Source organism: Plecotus auritus (genome assembly GCF_963455305.1).
Source record: "Plecotus auritus genome assembly, chromosome: 1".
Classification (NCBI taxonomy): domain Eukaryota; kingdom Metazoa; phylum Chordata; class Mammalia; order Chiroptera; family Vespertilionidae; genus Plecotus; species Plecotus auritus.
In genome coordinates, this window is record NC_137770.1 from 143,567,878 (window position 1) to 143,585,179 (window position 17,302).

Consider the following 17,302-nt stretch of genomic DNA (forward strand, 5'->3'; position numbering starts at 1 on the left):
TTAACTCATTCATTGGAAGCTTTTGAATGCTTACTAATTTTTTTGGAGGTTAAATGAGACTTCGGGATGAGTTTTCCACATACACTTGAACGCCTTCAGAAAACCCACAAGGATCTTAAAGTAGCCTTTCCAGAGATAAATGACTTTTGATGCCGTCGACTTGAAGACAGAAGTTGACAGTGAAGTCTTTATGCGACCTAGAAATTGCACACTAAGAAAAAGAAACTGGTGCAAATAAAGGAAATCCGTTTCAAGAACCAAAAGAAGAAAAAACGGTAAAAAAAAAAAAAATTAACTACGGAAACAGGAAACACTCGACTGTGTAAACATTTTCAGACTTTCATAATCAAAACTGGCCGATCTTGAGATTTGCAAGATCTAAAGACTCAAGGACTTCACGGGGCTATTTCCCAAGTCTGATTTTCTGGGAGGCTCTAATAGGTGATAGCATCTCTCCTTGTAAAGGACCAGCCTATCTAAAATAGTCCCAGTTTAGTTCAAGGTTTTATTTTGGAGTTAGACTTTTTTTTTTTTTAGATCTTAGCAAAAATCACCTGTTGTACTGTTCGTTTTATACATGAAGAAATATCAAGTGAAATGACATTACCTAATTAACCCAAGAGCCTTATGCTGGAGCTGTGTTCTATGCTCTTTGCACCAACAGATGTCTTTAAAAGTATGTTTTTTAAAAGGGTCACTTACATGTAATGTCACCAAGGCCTTTTGTTTTGGATAAAATTCGAGTTAGACTGTATCAGGGAAAGCACTAAAGTAAATCAGAATTTCCATTGTCATTCCAGGGGCAATGGGAAGATACATATTTATCAAACCTTTAAAACAAGTGAAAAAAAAAACTTCCTTCACTCCAGGATTCTAAAAGAGACTAGGGTCCCTATGCAGATTGTTTCTAAAATTGAAATCCCATCCCCTCAAAGATTACTGTAAGCTATTTTTGAAAAACCAAACATGTTCATTTCTTGTTGGGCAGTGCAAACAGCATGTCACATGGGTTCCTATTAAGAGCCTTTTAAGTTTTCATAACGTAACTTTATCTTGGCAGATCTGTATGAGTGTACCAAATTTCACACGTGAACTAAAATTCCAAATATTGGGGAAAGAATAAGGGAAAAGGATGAAGAAAAGTCCCTACCAGATTACTCTGCCTGTTGTATTATACCTCCAGAGATCCTAACATTGGCACATACAGAAATGGGAACGAAGTAACGTGGTTGATAGGTTAAGTCAGCTTTCTTTTTTTCCAACTCAGTGCAATTAGCGGCCGGCTGGCAATTTTAAAAGCAAAAAGTAGTTGTAAAGTGGTATGCATGTGTAAAGCAAGATAGATCACTATTTACACAACAGCAACAAGCTTCATTCTCTCTCTGCTTTTAAGCTAAAATCTGTGAAATCAATTTAGGCATTTTCTGTGGAATATTTTGTTAGCACTAACTTTGTAGTATAGAATCCTAGCATGCTTTTCAGAAGCAAAAGCCAAACTTAAAGCTGACTTTTCATGTACCCTGCTTTTACTGCTAAGAGTTACGAAGTTAGCTTTGCTATAGATTTTAGCAAGGTTGAAAATTTTTAAAATAGTTTAACAAAAGTTTTAAATCAATTTAATTGCCAAACTGTGATGGCTGGTTATAGGAAAATTCAAAACATTGTAATCTTCTATTTTATTAAACGACAATGACGTTTTGGCTGAAATACCCTTTAATTGCTTAAGCAATTTTCAAATTGAGTAGGGAAAAAAATCCTTTCAAATAAAATGTACGTTTTCAAGTATGAGAAAAGTGTTAAGCCATAAATACAATATCTGATATTTTAATAACTTCAAAAATAAATTAATCACTAAAGTCTAAATCCCATGTTGATTTTACAATTTGGTTTTGAATAAGTCAAATGACAGTCCACTAGCATTTGAAGTGTTTAGCCTTTGAAAAGTTTTTTCATTTTTTTATATACACAATCATCCAAAGTAAAAATACCACTTGCAACTTTCATTAACTAACTTTTCTGTCTTAGATATGAAAAAGTTGAGGCCTAGAAAAAGAAGTTAAATTCACCAAAATTGGCAAACATGGGTAACTTTTACTTCAAAGGTTATAAAGTAAATAAACAGATACATCTTTCAATTGGGTTTTTAAGCAATTATACAACAAATCATGTACTTCTTATCAACATCACTAAGACAGCAATGGATTCCCTTTAGCTTTTATCTGTTATTATCCACAATAGGGTTTCCAAAACTTCTGCACATTGTGCTTTTCATATCAAATTTTTATTACAGTCTTAGCTATTTTCTAAATGAATATCCCTTTTATTGAATTTTTCCCAATTACAAATGAAATTTAATTTTACATCTATAATTAGAAACAACACAGTGGGACTGTACAAATTTAGGTCAAAATAAAAATATATGTATTTGTAGTTTCATAAAACTTCATTTACTGTATTTTTAAAGAAAGCAGAAGTAACAACAATATATGTAAAGTAATGATTTAATGACTATAAGCAAGACAAAGCAATAGAATTGTGCTTCTTTTGCAGACTGGGGACAATGAAATTGTTTAGCTACAATTTTCCCATACAAACATGAAACAATATTCATATAAACACCCCCACAAATAACTAACTGATGGGTGATGAACACACACCAAGTTCGACCAAAGCAAAATACAAACTGAAAATTGTTGAGGTTATTCATATTTTAAATTCAATATGCTCACGCTATTTAAAAATTAATACCTGTAGAAGCTCATGATAAATTGCTTCTATTTCCAGACATTAGAGAGACGGCATATGCCATTGTTTACAACTATAAAAGCAACTCTTAAATTTTAAATTACTGTTATACCACATATTAAAATAATTTTAGATAAAATGTCTTCCTCCAGCAATTTGCTGATTTATTTTAAAATTTGTCTTAAGATTATAGTGATCAATATACATTTTTAAAACACAGTAATTTCATCATAAGCAATGGGAAATGAAGACACTATTTCCAAATTCCTTTGTTAAAAGTTTTTCTGCAACGTATTTTAAAAGTAAACATGTATCATTAGAGAAAGTCAATATGATTTGCCAATTACTTCCAAAGGAACAGACTTTAGAATTAGATATCCACATTAAAAATATTCTATGCCGAAAAGGCTCAAACGTATGGTATCTGCAAAGGTCGAACCGGTTGGGAGAATTTTAACCATTTTTGAATGCATGAAACACAATATTTTCTTTAAAGCATTTATAAATATATCATACAATACTGTTTCCTGTTATGTCATATACCAATATGGCATTGTACAACAAGCATAATGCCATCTGATTCTTACAAAAGCGAATCATTTAAACAAGTCAGTAAAATAAACGGTAGTTACCCGCTTTTAGGCATACAGATTGTAAAACTGAAGTTTACTTTCCTTTGATCGGTTTTGCGTAGCAACAGAGAAGTAAAAATCAAACAGGAATCAAAATGGCTAAATATGCAAGAAATCGTTATTCACAGTGACATGGCTACATAGAATGCATTATTCTATGCGTATTCTTTCTGTTTTTTGAATTTTCAGATAAAAAGCACTTGTTTTCTACAGGTTCACAAAACAGCTTAATAACAAGAACAATCAAGGAGAATGTAACGTAGGCAGCGTTAGTTGAGATTAACAAACTATGGCCAAATGTTTATATCCACTGCAGAATATTTTCAAATCCAAACAACGGTTACAGAAACCATTTCATATCTTTCCTAACACAAAAAAAATCTTGTCTGCCTCTCAGTAACCAATTCTTCATAGGAACAATCTTTCTTTTCAATTAACGTCCATATCAATATCACATCTAGTCCATCTTTTATAGCCAACTTTAATGCACTACAAAAGAAAGCAAATTGGACGATAGTCACATGTATTAACATCTATAAAGCTGTAATGGCATGAAGATATCTATATAAATCAGGGATTTAAAATTGTTTTCCTTAAGGTCTCAGGTATCAACCAGATGAAGTTGCTGACGACCCATTTACTGAAGATTTTCGAGGTCTACTGGCAAAGGAAGATTGGTGGTTACCGCTGGGGCTGTTGCTGGTTCCATTCATAGTACTGGAAATGTGAGGAAACTGAGGATGAGGAGACTGAACTGGAGTACTAGGGCTAGGCAAACAAGAAGAGGTGGAGGGAATACCTCCTGCTGGGCTGTTGGCCTTGTCACTTCCAGAGTCACTTTCCAGTTCTCCAGCATTTGTCAGTCCATCTCTCTGGTGACTGATCTTCATTCTTTTACAAGTAGGTCGAACTCTGTATTTCAAAGGAAGCGGACCATTCTACAAAGTTAAAAGGAAGAAATTAATATTAACTCTTTAAATACAGTTTACCACAATAATCTGTATCAGATATGCTACTTACCCTTCTCCAGGTATAAATGTAGGCAATATCCATTAGTGTATAGTAATCCTTTAAAGGTTCCTCTTCATACATGACATCAATCTATTGAAAAATGATATTTCAATTAAATATCACGGTGAAAAAGTCTAGTTTTTTTGGGGGGGTCTAAATATAACCCAAAAGTGCTTTAAAAAACATTTTCTCCAAACATTTGGACAAAGGATCACTCTTGAAATCTCAAATGAGGAAAAATATTTCTTGAAATTATTAAGGGATTTGTTTTCATAGCATAAAACAGAATTTATTTTAAGAGATATTTCCAAGTTAAGTACTAAATTAAATTTTTAAAAAAAATTTTATTGCTTTTTGGGATTCAGAATCCAAAAAGAAAAAAGTCATTGAATTAAAAAAATCTATATAAAATGCAAGAACACTGTAAAGTACATACCTGGAAAGTATTAGGTATGTCCATTTTACTTCTGAGAAACTTTCTTAGGTGCATTACAGTCATTGCTGCTGGGCATCGTAAGTATCTTTTATCATTCACCTAAGTACATTCAGAAAAGTATTTTTTTTTATTCTTAACTTTCAGATTAAAAAAAAGTTTTAATTAGATTGTCTCAATGATACAAGGTATTCCCCAAAGTGGGATATGACTAAATTCTTAACTATACTTTGCATTTACTATTTTTATAAATATTAAATGAACAGATTCCTGATATAATAAGAAAACTTTAAGTATATCAAAGCATTAAACATTACTTATTTAAAATATTTTGTAACAATAGCAATCATATATAAACTAAATTCTATTTATAAACTATCAGATACCTAAGTCACTCTTAAACATCAAACATGACAATTTTCTTACATTTGACAGCATCATCTGACCCTAGAATATTCTAAAGGGCAACATAACTCATAAAATTTAGAATCTAAATTTTTTTTATGCTTTTGAAACATGGAACCTTACCTCCTCCTTAGATTTCTCCTTGTCTTTGTTTACTTTGCGATCCAATCTAAGAAGCAGATCATTTATTAGTGGAACAATGTATCTAATAAACATGTAAGTATAAATCACATTTCCTAAAGAATTTACCTGTTCTGATCAAAGAATTCAATGGATAAGCTTATTATCTCATCATCGGTTATAATTCTCTTATCTTCATCTGCAACTTCTCCTCTATCTTCATTAGAGCCATTGGTGGCTATAAAGACATTATGAAAGTCAAATTTTAAAAATTAAGTATTTAATTATATATTATATATGAGAATAGAAGTGACATTTGGATTAAATTCAATTTTAATAAATTACTGAAAGTTCTCCCTCCAAATAAAATGTCTTCCCCCCTCCAAAGAGTTTACCATCGGCTGAAGGATGAGCTGCATAAAAATCCCTTCTTCTCTTCATTTCATCTAAAGGGGAGGAGGGGAAAGGGGAAGGGGGTGGAAAGACTTAAACATTTGGTATAGCAGGTAAAACTGATAAAATACTTCTTAAAAAATAATTTTTAAGCAAGTTACCCACTTTTGAAAAGCCCTGGAACTAATTTGTATACAATATCTTGAAGAGTTTTATCTGACCTGAAAAATAAATTAGAAAAATAAACTATCAATATGACAAAAACTAAAATGTTCACAAGTTATTATAGATTCCTTGTTTTCCTGCTGCTATGGTATTTTACTTGACTATGACTCTGTCTATAACTACATTAATAAGATAACAAAAGTTCTTTATGTAGTAGCACTATTTTAAATCAGTAGAAAAATACTTTATTTTATATTCAATAAATTCTTCGAATTTTACTGAGTCATGAGATGCATGCCCTTCAAGTTACTAAATTATCTATGAAAGAGAATAAAAAGAGAATAGAAGCACTTTGAACACATTCAATTTTGCCTATTATTATATCAATAAAACAATGAAAAAATGAAAAACTGATTCAGTTTTCAAAAATCTTAAAATCACTTGAATAACACTGAACTTTGTTTACAATTAGTCATTATTAACATGGCATGAAATTAAGGGCTACCCTGCAAAAAAGCATACACATTAGGTGGGGATTCGAGGGTAGATTTTCTGTGAAGAAATAAACAGGGTAACCCTTCACTAAATTATGTAATTCCAACAACACTTACAAACAATGATTTAAAAAATTTTCTACCTTATGTTCAGTAGTGGTCTGGTTTTGTGAACTTGGACATCACAGATAGGACAATACTTGCTGGTCTCCAGGTAGCGCACAATACATGTTTTACAGACTAGAAGTAAAAACACATTTTTGCAAGTTTAGAAATTATATGCTAAGCATTAAAATTGTGTTAAAAATGGAGAATAGTAGCAAACTGGTAAATGCCAAAAGTTATTTTAAATAAAATAAACTAATATCCTGAGAACATTTATACATTGCATACTTATGTTTTATTAAATATTTATCAATAAAAAGTCACTAAATGCAAGAGAGGAAACAATTCCATCACTTTGTACCAACATTCCCATGGACTTCAGAATTGTTAGTTTTCCTATTTCAGGATAAAATGTGAAATATAACACAAAAAAGGTCTAAAACTTTGTACTTACAGGAATGTAGACATTCTATTATGGTTGTGGCATCAATGAAGTACCCTCCACAAAGCACACACATCAGGTGGGGATTTAGCTCAGTGATCTTGATTCTGGTTGTTCGATGCATTTCTGCTTAATAAAAGACCCTGCAAGACATAGAAATATTGGCCATAATTCACAGGAGAATCGACATTATCTCCAACTCCTAGTAACCTTACACTCTGAAATGCTGAGGTGTTCGTGAAACTCATTTAACATTGTATAGCTAGACTATCCCAATTAATTCTACAGAAGAAATATACTAATCAAGCTTGAATCAATTATCCTGAAACGGTGAAAAAGGTTCCAACTAACGTTAACCTGTGGTCCTCAGGTCATTCCAGCAGGACAAGAAAAGGTCTGGGGTGGGGGCAGGGAGCTGAGTATTTGGGTCTCTTTCTTCCATTTGTCCTCCAGCCTAGAAGCCCCACAGTCCCCACAGATATTTACCCACCGCTAGGGCTTGTTCAGAGTCTCCCAAGTTTATTGTAAAGCTACCTTATGGATCTTCAATCGAAACTCAGGAGCATGCCCTGGCTTTCCAGGGGTTCCTGTTGTTTTAGGCGCTTCCAGCAACCAGAACCTGGCACGTTTTTTAGGCAACACAAAGGGAAAATAAATTCTGCTCTATCTGCATCCCTGGCATTTCCGGAGCTGGGTGCTGGGGCCTCAGGAGAAGCACCTCGAGTCAGCCTGGGGCTGGGGCCTGAGCGCGCGGACGCCCGGGGCCGGGATGCAAGGGGCGGATCCGGCAGCACCGGGGCTCCGCGGCTCCGTCTGCTCCGGATTCGGAACTCGCCTCTGTCGGGGTTTCCATAGCAACTTACACTTACACTTGGCATCCGGCCACAGCTACAACTCCTTGCGGACCCAGGCCGAGCCGAGCTTCGGCAGGCTGGCGTGCGGGGTGGTTGGGGCAGCGGTGGCAGAGGCAGCGGGCGCGGGGGAGGGGCCGGCGCGGCGCGGGGGCGGGGCCCGCGCGGGGGCGGGGTGGGGTGCGGGCGCCGAGTCTCGGGGGTGGGGCAGCCCCACGAGGCCCACGGCTCTGGGGAACAAGATCCCTGCCCGCCACGACCCAGCGGGGCAGTTTGGGGGACCCCGAAGTGGGCGAGTGGTAAAGGGAAATGCAAACCGCACTCCCGGCCATTTCGGACACTCTTGGGGGCCTCTTTCCACGTCGATGCTGTGCGAAGAGCTTCTTTTAGATCTTGACTCTTTCGGTCTCTCCTGTTTGCAATCACTAGATCAAAAATTTCACGAAGGGATCTTTTGAGAATTGCCAACTGTGCACTTAGCCCGAAACCGTCAGAGCTCAAATTGCAGAGATGTTTATTGAACTGAACTTCTCTAAAGCTTTCTTCTTTACTATGAAGTTCTGCTGTAGATTAGATGAGCGATACAAAGTTTTGAAAAGGCTAAAAACTGAAATTTACAAGAAGAGGAGAAGGGGAAAAGCCCTGTTTTATTTGAGCTATGCTAGAGACAAGAAAAACTTCTTTAATCGCCACAATAGTGACAATATGTAAAGAACCATGTGACCACAGCCCATTCCCAAAGCTAAATCAACACCTTGTCAACCCAGAGCAACCATGTAAGAGAAAAACAAATGCCATTTTCTCAGCCTAAACTCCATAGAGACCCCCACATGATGAAATGATATTCCCAACATATTATATGTTATAAAAAGTCACAGTGGGAAACTATCAGCAATGATACACCAGTGGACAATCAAGGAAGTCAATTATTTCGTGTAGTATTCTTGAAAAATACATTTTACTCCCACTTCACTCATTTCAGAACCTGAAATAAGGCTAAGTTTCTAGACCTGTCTTGAAGGACATTCTCCAAGTTGCCTTGAATAGATATCTGGCAGCTTGTGAAACTTGAAGATGTATCTAAGATTGTAATTTTTAGGAAATTTTTATGTAGAGGAGGGAAATACCAATGAACATACCTCAATGGCTGAAACTAAAAGCTTTAGAGTACTAAAAAATGGTAAAAACAAAACCTCTTTTATGAAAGTGCCTACAGGGGCAACCAGTGACTTCAACCAGAAAGCTTCATGTGTGAATCCTCAGTTACCTTTGGGTTACTTGTTTAGAAGAATATTGTCAACATATTATTGATATAAGTCTAAGTAGGGTTGCAGAGGAGTTGTGGGTGGAGCAGTATCCCTAGAGTAGCAATACTTAAATCCATTGCACTTGGTGATTATAAACAAGTATTCTTGGTTGTTAAAGAAAACTCTCTTTGTGACACCACAGGACCTGCCCTAGCCGGTGAAAGCACACCACACTAATGCCACTGATCATGAAGATTAAGTTAGGGGCTTCAATAAAAAGAGCTGCCTTTCTCTACTTTATAGAAAACCAACACCAAACACAAATATAACACACCAGAACAGTCAAACCTCAGTGGAGGATTATCTACTGATTGGCTTTAAAATTTAAGGCACATATACTTGACCAAAACCCTTTCAAATTCATCTTAAAGTCTTAATTCACACAACTCCTCTACCTAAGTTCAGAAGAATTTGGCCACAACCCTATTATCATTTATGATGCTAATAAGTATCACTTTGTTACTATATAAAAATCAGGTCTTTGTCTTTTTACACCATTTGAAAGTACTGGCAGCTTAATGAAGACTGAAAACATTTGACATGCTGATAAGGTTTAAGAAACACTTGCACCTTAGAAGTGAAAACCTTCTAGGTTCCAACATAGAAACTGCCAACTAAGCAAGCAAAAATCCATCAGATGTACAATGGTAAAAATATTCAATAGTTAAAACTTGCCATTATGGCATACTTAGTTGGGGCTGTTAATTTGATTGGAGGCCTAATACCAGTAATGTCAAAATGAAGGAAAACAGAAGCAAGTTCTTATTATGTTAACAATTGGCTTGACTATTGCAATCTAAAAAATGCAAATGAATTTCAAAACCCCAGTAGAGGCTCACAGCCCAATGCAAGTATGGGTGAAGTAGGGGTTAGCTTGGCTCCTAGGGAGAATTTTGCTTAATGCTCATCCAAGGAGTTGGTAGAATATCAAGTACAATGAAATGCTCAATTTTCTTACAAAAGTGTGTATATGTGTATACACAAGTGCACAATGACTTATCCATGACCTTAAAGATATTGTTACTAGATGTATAACTTGCACAGGTAGGTTATTTCAAACACTTGCACTCTGGGGTAGAAGTATGGGAATGTACTCAAGTATTAAAAGTTTATAAATTTGCTCATAAAATCAACCTCTGAGAGACTACTTAATTCAAATGTTAACGTAGTCTCATAAATTAGTACATACTGTCAACAATTTGCATCCTTAAGTTTCAAGTGTTTAATATTTAATATAGCTTATAATGTGTTTCCAGAATTTGAAGGTTAAGGATATAAATTGAACTACTCATAATATTCCAGGTACCACCAACCTACACTTGTATTTGGAAAAATATGCCTAGAATTTTGCCTAGTTTAAGGGAAGGGTTAATGCATCCTCCTCTTTCAAATATTGAACCGTGACAACTAAGCCCACTAAATCCTTTTACTGCAATTGGAAATGATCAAAGTCTCTCTACTTGTTTATTTCCAATTATTAACTGTACATCTCTGGGACTAAAAGATCAGACAATATCGCTGTCAAACCCAAAAGACTGCGTAATTATATTCAATCACTTTTTGGTGCTCCTTTTCCAAAGCATCTCTTTACCATATGACCTATGCTGACATTAAGCAAAATCTATAAAACATAGTGGACCTAAGTCGTGGTTCTAAGCGCATCCCATTGTAGAGGTTGGGAGAAAAACTGTAGTCTCCGAGAGGGAAAAAGAGAGGAAAAAGCTTGAAAAGAAAGGAAACCTCCTGCAAGACTAACGTCCAGTCACCATCATCATTCCAAAAAAAAGCTCCAAATTTGAAATGGCCACTGCCCAGTGAGCACGTCCCAAGTGATGTTTAGATAACTCATTCAAGACTAATAACAAATAACACCTTGAAAACTTTACCATTTTAGACACAAACGCAGGAAACCTTGGAAACAACTGGGAACCGCCATCTTACAAGCCATCCAATTTCACACAAGTGTCCCTCCAACTTAAGTTAATAACATTTTTATTTGGGCTTTCCCCAGTCTAACATTCACCTTGGCGGGACCGCTGCCCCCCACGTAACCCGTCCCTATAAAATGGGGGCGTTCTCTGGTTGTTCAAACCCCTCAAAAGCCCTTTCTTCGGGAGAGGAGGGAAGCCACTTGACCCAAGCAGCTCCCGATTTCAGGAACCCGTCCCCGTTTCATCAAAATCTACCTCTCAACAAAGGGCGCCGTGGCCGCGAGAGCCGCAGGGGCTGCAAATAGAAGTGTTCTTCTCGGGGGCCATGTGCGTCGCAAGGGTGTAAAGGGGCGCTGGGGGGAGAAAGGAACTAAAACGTGGGGCCGCGCGCAGCCCGTCCGGGCAGAGCGGGAGGCGGCTGGAGCGGCGCCGAGCCCGGCTGGCGGCGGCGCGGCGCGGCGCGGGCTGCGGGTCGGTCCCGGCGCCGCGGGAGTCGGCGGGCGGCGCGGGCGCGTGCTCGCGGGCGCGGGCGGCGCGCGGGGCCCGGCGGGCGGCGGCGGCGGCGGCGCGGGGCTCGGTGCCCACGCTGTCAGCGCCCTCCTGGCCGGCGGGGCGAGGCGCGGGGGGGCCGCTCCCAGTCCACCCGCGGCCAGCTCCAACCCCGCGCGGCCTCCGCCGGCCCCCGGCCCCGGCCCGGGGCGCTTCTACTCCTACGTACCCGGAAAAGGCAGCCGGCGAGAGGCGATCGAAGCGGGCGGAAAAGACAATGAAAGTTAAAAGTCGTTCAGCAGAAAATGAATGTGAGCCAAGCGGCCATCTTGAAGCGAGCTGCAGACGCCGCTGTCAATGGGCAACGAGCGCAGCCGAGAGGAGCCGCGGCCGCCGCGCTCTGCTCATGCTGCCTCCGGAGCCCGGCCTCCTCCTCCTCCTCCTCCTCCTCCTCCTCTCCTCCTCCTCCTCCGCTTCGGCCTCCTCCTCCTCCTCCGCCTCGGCCTCCTCCTCCTCCTCCTCCTCCTCAGCCTCCAACGCCTCCTCCTCCTTGGCCTCTTCCTCCTCAGCCGCCGCCGCCGCCTCCCGCTCCGCACTCGGGGGAGGGAGTGCGCGGAGGGGGCGCGATCAGTATTATTCTGCGGGGCTGGGAGGTGTTTCTAATCCGGATCGGGGCTCCCTCGCCAACATCCCCATTGTCTCACCCCGATCTCTGCCTTTAATACTACAATTATTATTTCATAGTTGCTGTGGGGGGAGTGGGCGAGTGGGGGGCGCCGTGAGTGTGCGTGCGGAGCGGCGGGGGGAGGGGTGGCAGGGTGAGGAGGGGGAGGGGAGGGTGGAAAAAAAATGCACCGCTGAAGGCAGAGTGGAAACTGACACCGGCTCCAAAATGGCTCAGAGTCCGCCCGCCCCCTCCCCCGCCCCCTGGTCACGTGCTCCCCTCATTCCTTAAGGGCGGCCAGGGAATTAGTGTCGGTGTAGTCGGGCCCGTGGCCGCCCCCTCCCAGCGGAGCGCGCAGCCGGGCCCCGGCCCCCGCCCCCTCCCCCTAGCGCTGCGCGACGGCCCCAGCTTCGGAGGCATTTCTCCACCACGTCACTCGCGCCACCCAGCTCCGGACGCGGGCATCGCTCCCTCCCCGCACGCAGCTCAGCCCACCCCACGCACCCACCCCCGTTATTTTTTTCCTGTCCTACGCCTCCGCCCGCAGCGCACAAGTCCACAGGCTCTAGCCCAGGAGAGCGCCGGCCACCGCCCCCTGTCGGCCCAGCCGCCCCCACGGGCTGCGGCCCAGACTCCGGCGCCGCGGCGCAGAACCTGCGCCCGAGTTGGGCTCGCGGAAACAGCGCCTGCCCCAGTCTTCCCGCGGCCGCGCGGCCCCCTTCCTCTCCCGCCAGCGGCCGAGGCGGGGCGCGCTCGGGCAGCCACTCTCCCGGCAGGAGCTCCGCGCGGGAGCTGGCCGGGCCGGGCTTCGGGGGGCCCAGCGTGTGAGAGTCGGGCTGCGGGCAAGTCCCCCGGCACCGGTAACGGGACGGGCCAGCTTCCCTCCGCAGGGTGACTGCACCGGCTCCCCAAGTCTCAAAGCTGGAGTATTCAACCCGGGAGATCGCATCTTTCCCACCAGGTTTAATTTTAATCCAGAGGAAAGACAGTCGTTAAGAGTTAACGCTAATCGTTCTGTCTTCAAAGTAATAATTGACACATTAAAACAAACGCTCAGTTCTTCTGAAGAGAACGCATTTATTCAGAATGTAAATACTGTCTACTTCCTTTTTTAAGACTTGAAAAATGATCAAAATGGATCAATGTACAGTTAATACTAAATATTCAAACACGTAGGCAGAATTTCCCAATAAACTTTTTCATACGTGTAAAAAAGTGTCAAAATTGATGAGTGGCATAAATTCAAAAAGAAATTTTTTTCTATTAAAAACAGAGGACCCAAACGACGGTTCGGCCGACGGGGACGTCAAGGAGTTCTGGTCTTCTAGACGCGGGCGGGTCGCTAACTTCCCCAAGTTAAAATTGGGTTGCTCTTTCCAGGCTTTTCGAAGCATCTTTAAGTTTCCCCACTAAGTCCTAAAAGACGTATATAATGCTATGTTTTTTAAGATAATACACGGGAAAGAAGTATCCAAGTTTGAGAAAGATTCAAGAAAAAAGTCGGGAGACATTTTATAAACAAAGTTTAAAATTCACAAGGATATTAACCTTTGACAGACCATCAAAAGGAGGTTTTCCTCTAAAATAGTTCAACTTCAAATCGGCTACTTGCCCTCAGATTTGAAATAATGATTTATAACCGAATCCTCTTAACAAGCAAGGTATATAAGAATTAAATTTCTCAAGTTATCTACCAAAGATTATCCTGTATTCACATTTTCTGAAAGTTTAAAGTTGATTAATGGTTACATTAAAAAAAAAACTGCAGAAGATGCCTTTTGGAAAATTCAATTTCACCAAAATTTCAAGCAATCATCTTCATTTTTAAGTGGTAAGAAATAAATTCGTTGTCATGTCCATTAATCAATGTAGTGGTGAATTTTCCCAGCCTTACATTGGCAATATAAAATTTTAGATTTTTATGTATAGTTCCCCCTTTATAAAAAGTCTTTTAAAACCAAAGTTTAAGAATCCTGTTTTGAAAGTTTAATTCAATTTCTGAAAACAAAGAATACATTTTCAAAGCCATGTTTATAATTTTGCTTTGTTCTATTGGATCAAAGTCATCACAAATAGAAGGAATTTACGCTCAACAATACACTCAAAAGTTTAACTGAAAGGAACAGCCAATACAGATCAATTCTCTATTAGTATCATCTTAATTTCAAAAGTGAAGTCTACGTTAAAATATTGCTCTTGAAGCCCTCTTCCCATTAAATCCTTACCCAATCTTCATTATCTACTGACATGATTAGATTATTTTTCTTTTGAACTTTCCAAAAGCATAATTCTCAATTAAACATCTATAAAAAGATGGACATATTCACAGATCCTAATACTGTACCTGTAATTGTTCCATGTTGCAACTAAAACTAATCTCTGGGTAGGATTGGGAATCAGTGTTCTAGAGAAGGAAAAAAATGCTGTTTAAATCAAAAAAATTGAAATTCCATTACACATTTAATTTTTAGACAGGGCTAATGTATAAATACCTCTACATTTAAGGTCACCAAATAGGCAGGTCTGTACATCTTATGAAGTTGATTGGTCTAAAACAACACAACACATTTCAGTGTTCAACTCTACTTTTTTAAGTTTCCTAAACACCCTTTAGAGAACAGTTAAACTTTACCTTTATCTGATACTCCAAACGCCAAGAAACATCAGTTATATGAGGGAGAGATCTGCCTATACTGAAAGATACAGTGATAATTTTGTACAAAACTTTCAGTATTTTTCTTTACTAAGAATGGTTTCTATCTTCCAACCCCCCCGCCAAAATTTTAATCCATTCTGAATTTAAAACATTGTTAAACTTCATTTTCAAGTTTTGAATAGTAAAAGATCATTTTTAAAAGTTATTTCAATAAACTTCATCTTTTAAAAACATTAGCTTAACTTCAATTGTTTAACTTGCCCTTTGGCCCCTTCTCTTTTGGTCAAAATCCCTGTTTTTTTACCCTATTTTGTTTCACACCAGCATTCTTCATTCATACCTGCAAGTGAAAAGTGGCTCAACTTGACACTTTACACAGTACCTACCTTCCCAGTAGGATTTCTAGGGAATCCTTATTATTCTGGAGGGTGGAAAAAAAGAAAAGAAAACATCTTTGCAAACAGAAGAGAAAAAAACAGTAACTGTTCATTTTTAAAAATTGAAGAAAATAACCTGATATTCTGTGCAAAACAGTTCTATTCGCTCTCTATCAAATTTACAGTCTTCTAGATAAGTGCTAAAGGAAAAAAGAAATCAAAGTTTAGTTCCTATTTTAAAACTAAAATTGTAATAAATATATTATTTGATAATAAATGGAATTTAAGCAAATCCTATACCTTAGAGTTGATTTGTCAGCTCTTTGCTTTCCTGCTTCCAGTATGTAAGTTGCAGCTGCTGTATGACAATGTTTTAAAACCACTGGGTCGATATGTTTCAAGTCTGGGTGATCTAAAATAAATTAATTGCCAGTGAAGCCTATGGTAAGTTTTTTATGGTCATGTTTCTTAAAGGGATATTTTAATTTGGGTACACCCGCCCCTTTAACAAGATAAAAAAAAGAATTCCATTGTAAAGACTGGCAATTATAAGTAAATGAGATGAGCAACAAGGTCAATGGCAAAACAATAAAGAGCACACATCAATAATTCTGCTATTTCCCGGTCTCAATTACCTTTTTTTATTTTGCCTTGATATTCTTAGTATTCTTAAAAAATATTTTCCAAATAAAAAAATAACTATACAGTGGCCATTCTAACACTGGGTGGAGTAAATTCAGAGGAAAATAAGGACATATATATTTCACATGGTGCAAATTTATGAATGAATACATTCCCTCTAAAGATTGATTAATTATAGTGTAAATGCCTCCATGGACAGTAACACATCAAGGAAGGCAAGGGCACAAGTTCAGACTATTAAACATAATTTTCAAAATACTTTCAGGTTTTGACAGCCATCCCTTTTTTGAGATTACCCAGGTGGTGGCTACTATTTTCGTTTACACAACTTCCACTTTCATACCTTTTGTACGTGTTTAGTTCATGAAAACTACAGAAAAAAAACACAAACATTTGAATTGTTGGGATATTTATATTTAAGAAAAGTACCTAGAAGCGAACTGTCTTAAAATATGTCTTCAATCCATACAAACACCGCACTCCGCAATCACTGACTGCACCACTTAGACTCGCCTCCTGGTAACTGGGGCGGAACAAAACATTATGCACCATATCTTAACGCTCTAGGTGTGCAACCTGTGCAAAACATACTGAACTACACTGTTGGAGTGATCATAGGAGCTTGAGGTATTCTCTAAGTTGGAAGATGTCAACACTAATTGACCTAGTAATTACTTTGGAAACAGAGCCTTTAAAACCCTTGCCAGCCTAGCACCAAAAGCTTCAATTGCCAGGGAGCTCGCCTGATGAAATCCAAGTGTCAAACAGCCTTTACCTCGGACCAGGCTGAGAACCTTAGGTGTTTAGGCCACAAACAAGACTTAAACACGGGTTTTACAACAGAACAAAGAGCCTGGGAGTGGGAATCCGGCTAGGCACTTAGAGCTGGCTATGTGCAGGTGCCAACTGGGGATAGAGTAATGCCAGGGTCCGCTCTGGGTCTTGGCAGAGCCGCTACCCTACACTCCGTCCGGAGCGAAGGGCAGAGCCCGGAGACTTCCTCTTCCCGGGGCTTCCCCTCTCCCTCGGTCTCGCACTCTCCTCTGAGCGCCCCTCTGCCCAGGCCGACCCAGCTCGGAGCCTAGCGGCTTACCTAACACAGCCTCGTCCGCCTGGGCGTCCAGCAGGCTCTGGAAAGCCGCCCGGAGGAGAAGCGTAAAGGCGTTGGAGTCAAAGGAGCCGGGATCGGCCAGCATCTGGAAGCCTTTCTGCACATACTCCGAGAGCTCCATTGTGAGCGCGCTGTGACCTTCGACACGCGCACCACGTGATACGTGCCGCGCGCTCAGCTGATGCGGCGCCGCGCGCGCACGCGGCTCCGGGCGGGCGGCGCGGGCTGCGGGCCTCCCAGCGTTGGGCGTCCCCGCCGGCCGCCTGGCCTTTGCCCCAGCCGCCGGCCTCCTACGCTCCGCGCCCCTTGCCGCCTCCTCTGCGACGGCC

General features: G+C 40.2%; 2 protein-coding genes across 4 annotated transcripts; both read right to left on the bottom strand.

Moving 5' to 3' along the window:
* Nucleotides 1-2,069: 2,069 nt before the first annotated feature.
* BMI1 (BMI1 proto-oncogene, polycomb ring finger) lies at nt 2,070-12,433 on the bottom strand. 3 transcript variants are annotated; one of them, XM_080657295.1, is made up of 11 exons: nt 11,753-12,100; nt 6,958-7,088; nt 6,542-6,638; nt 5,905-5,960; nt 5,742-5,792; nt 5,476-5,584; nt 5,350-5,395; nt 4,825-4,923; nt 4,398-4,478; nt 4,177-4,315; nt 2,074-4,094 (listed from the first exon to the last, which is right to left on the bottom strand). In XM_080657295.1, exons 2-11 carry the CDS (start codon nt 7,067-7,069, stop codon nt 4,087-4,089), a joined length of 798 nt encoding a protein of 265 aa, XP_080513421.1. In that variant the 5' UTR covers nt 7,070-7,088; nt 11,753-12,100; the 3' UTR covers nt 2,074-4,086. The 3 variants fall into 3 exon arrangements, with proteins under 3 accessions (XP_080513419.1, XP_080513420.1, XP_080513421.1); XM_080657293.1 differs by having other exon boundaries at nt 2,070-4,315; nt 11,753-12,433; XM_080657294.1 differs by lacking the exon at nt 11,753-12,100 and adding an exon at nt 7,809-7,926 and having other exon boundaries at nt 2,070-4,315.
* Nucleotides 12,434-13,239: 806 nt separating this feature from the next.
* Nucleotides 13,240-17,139, bottom strand: COMMD3 (COMM domain containing 3). Its single transcript, XM_080657324.1, has 8 exons — nt 16,956-17,139; nt 15,521-15,632; nt 15,357-15,420; nt 15,230-15,264; nt 14,820-14,880; nt 14,680-14,736; nt 14,532-14,591; nt 13,240-13,603 (listed from the first exon to the last, which is right to left on the bottom strand). The coding sequence occupies exons 1-8, from the start codon at nt 17,092-17,094 to the stop codon at nt 13,544-13,546; spliced, it is 588 nt and encodes a 195-aa protein (XP_080513450.1). The 5' UTR covers nt 17,095-17,139; the 3' UTR covers nt 13,240-13,543.
* Nucleotides 17,140-17,302: the final 163 nt, after the last annotated feature.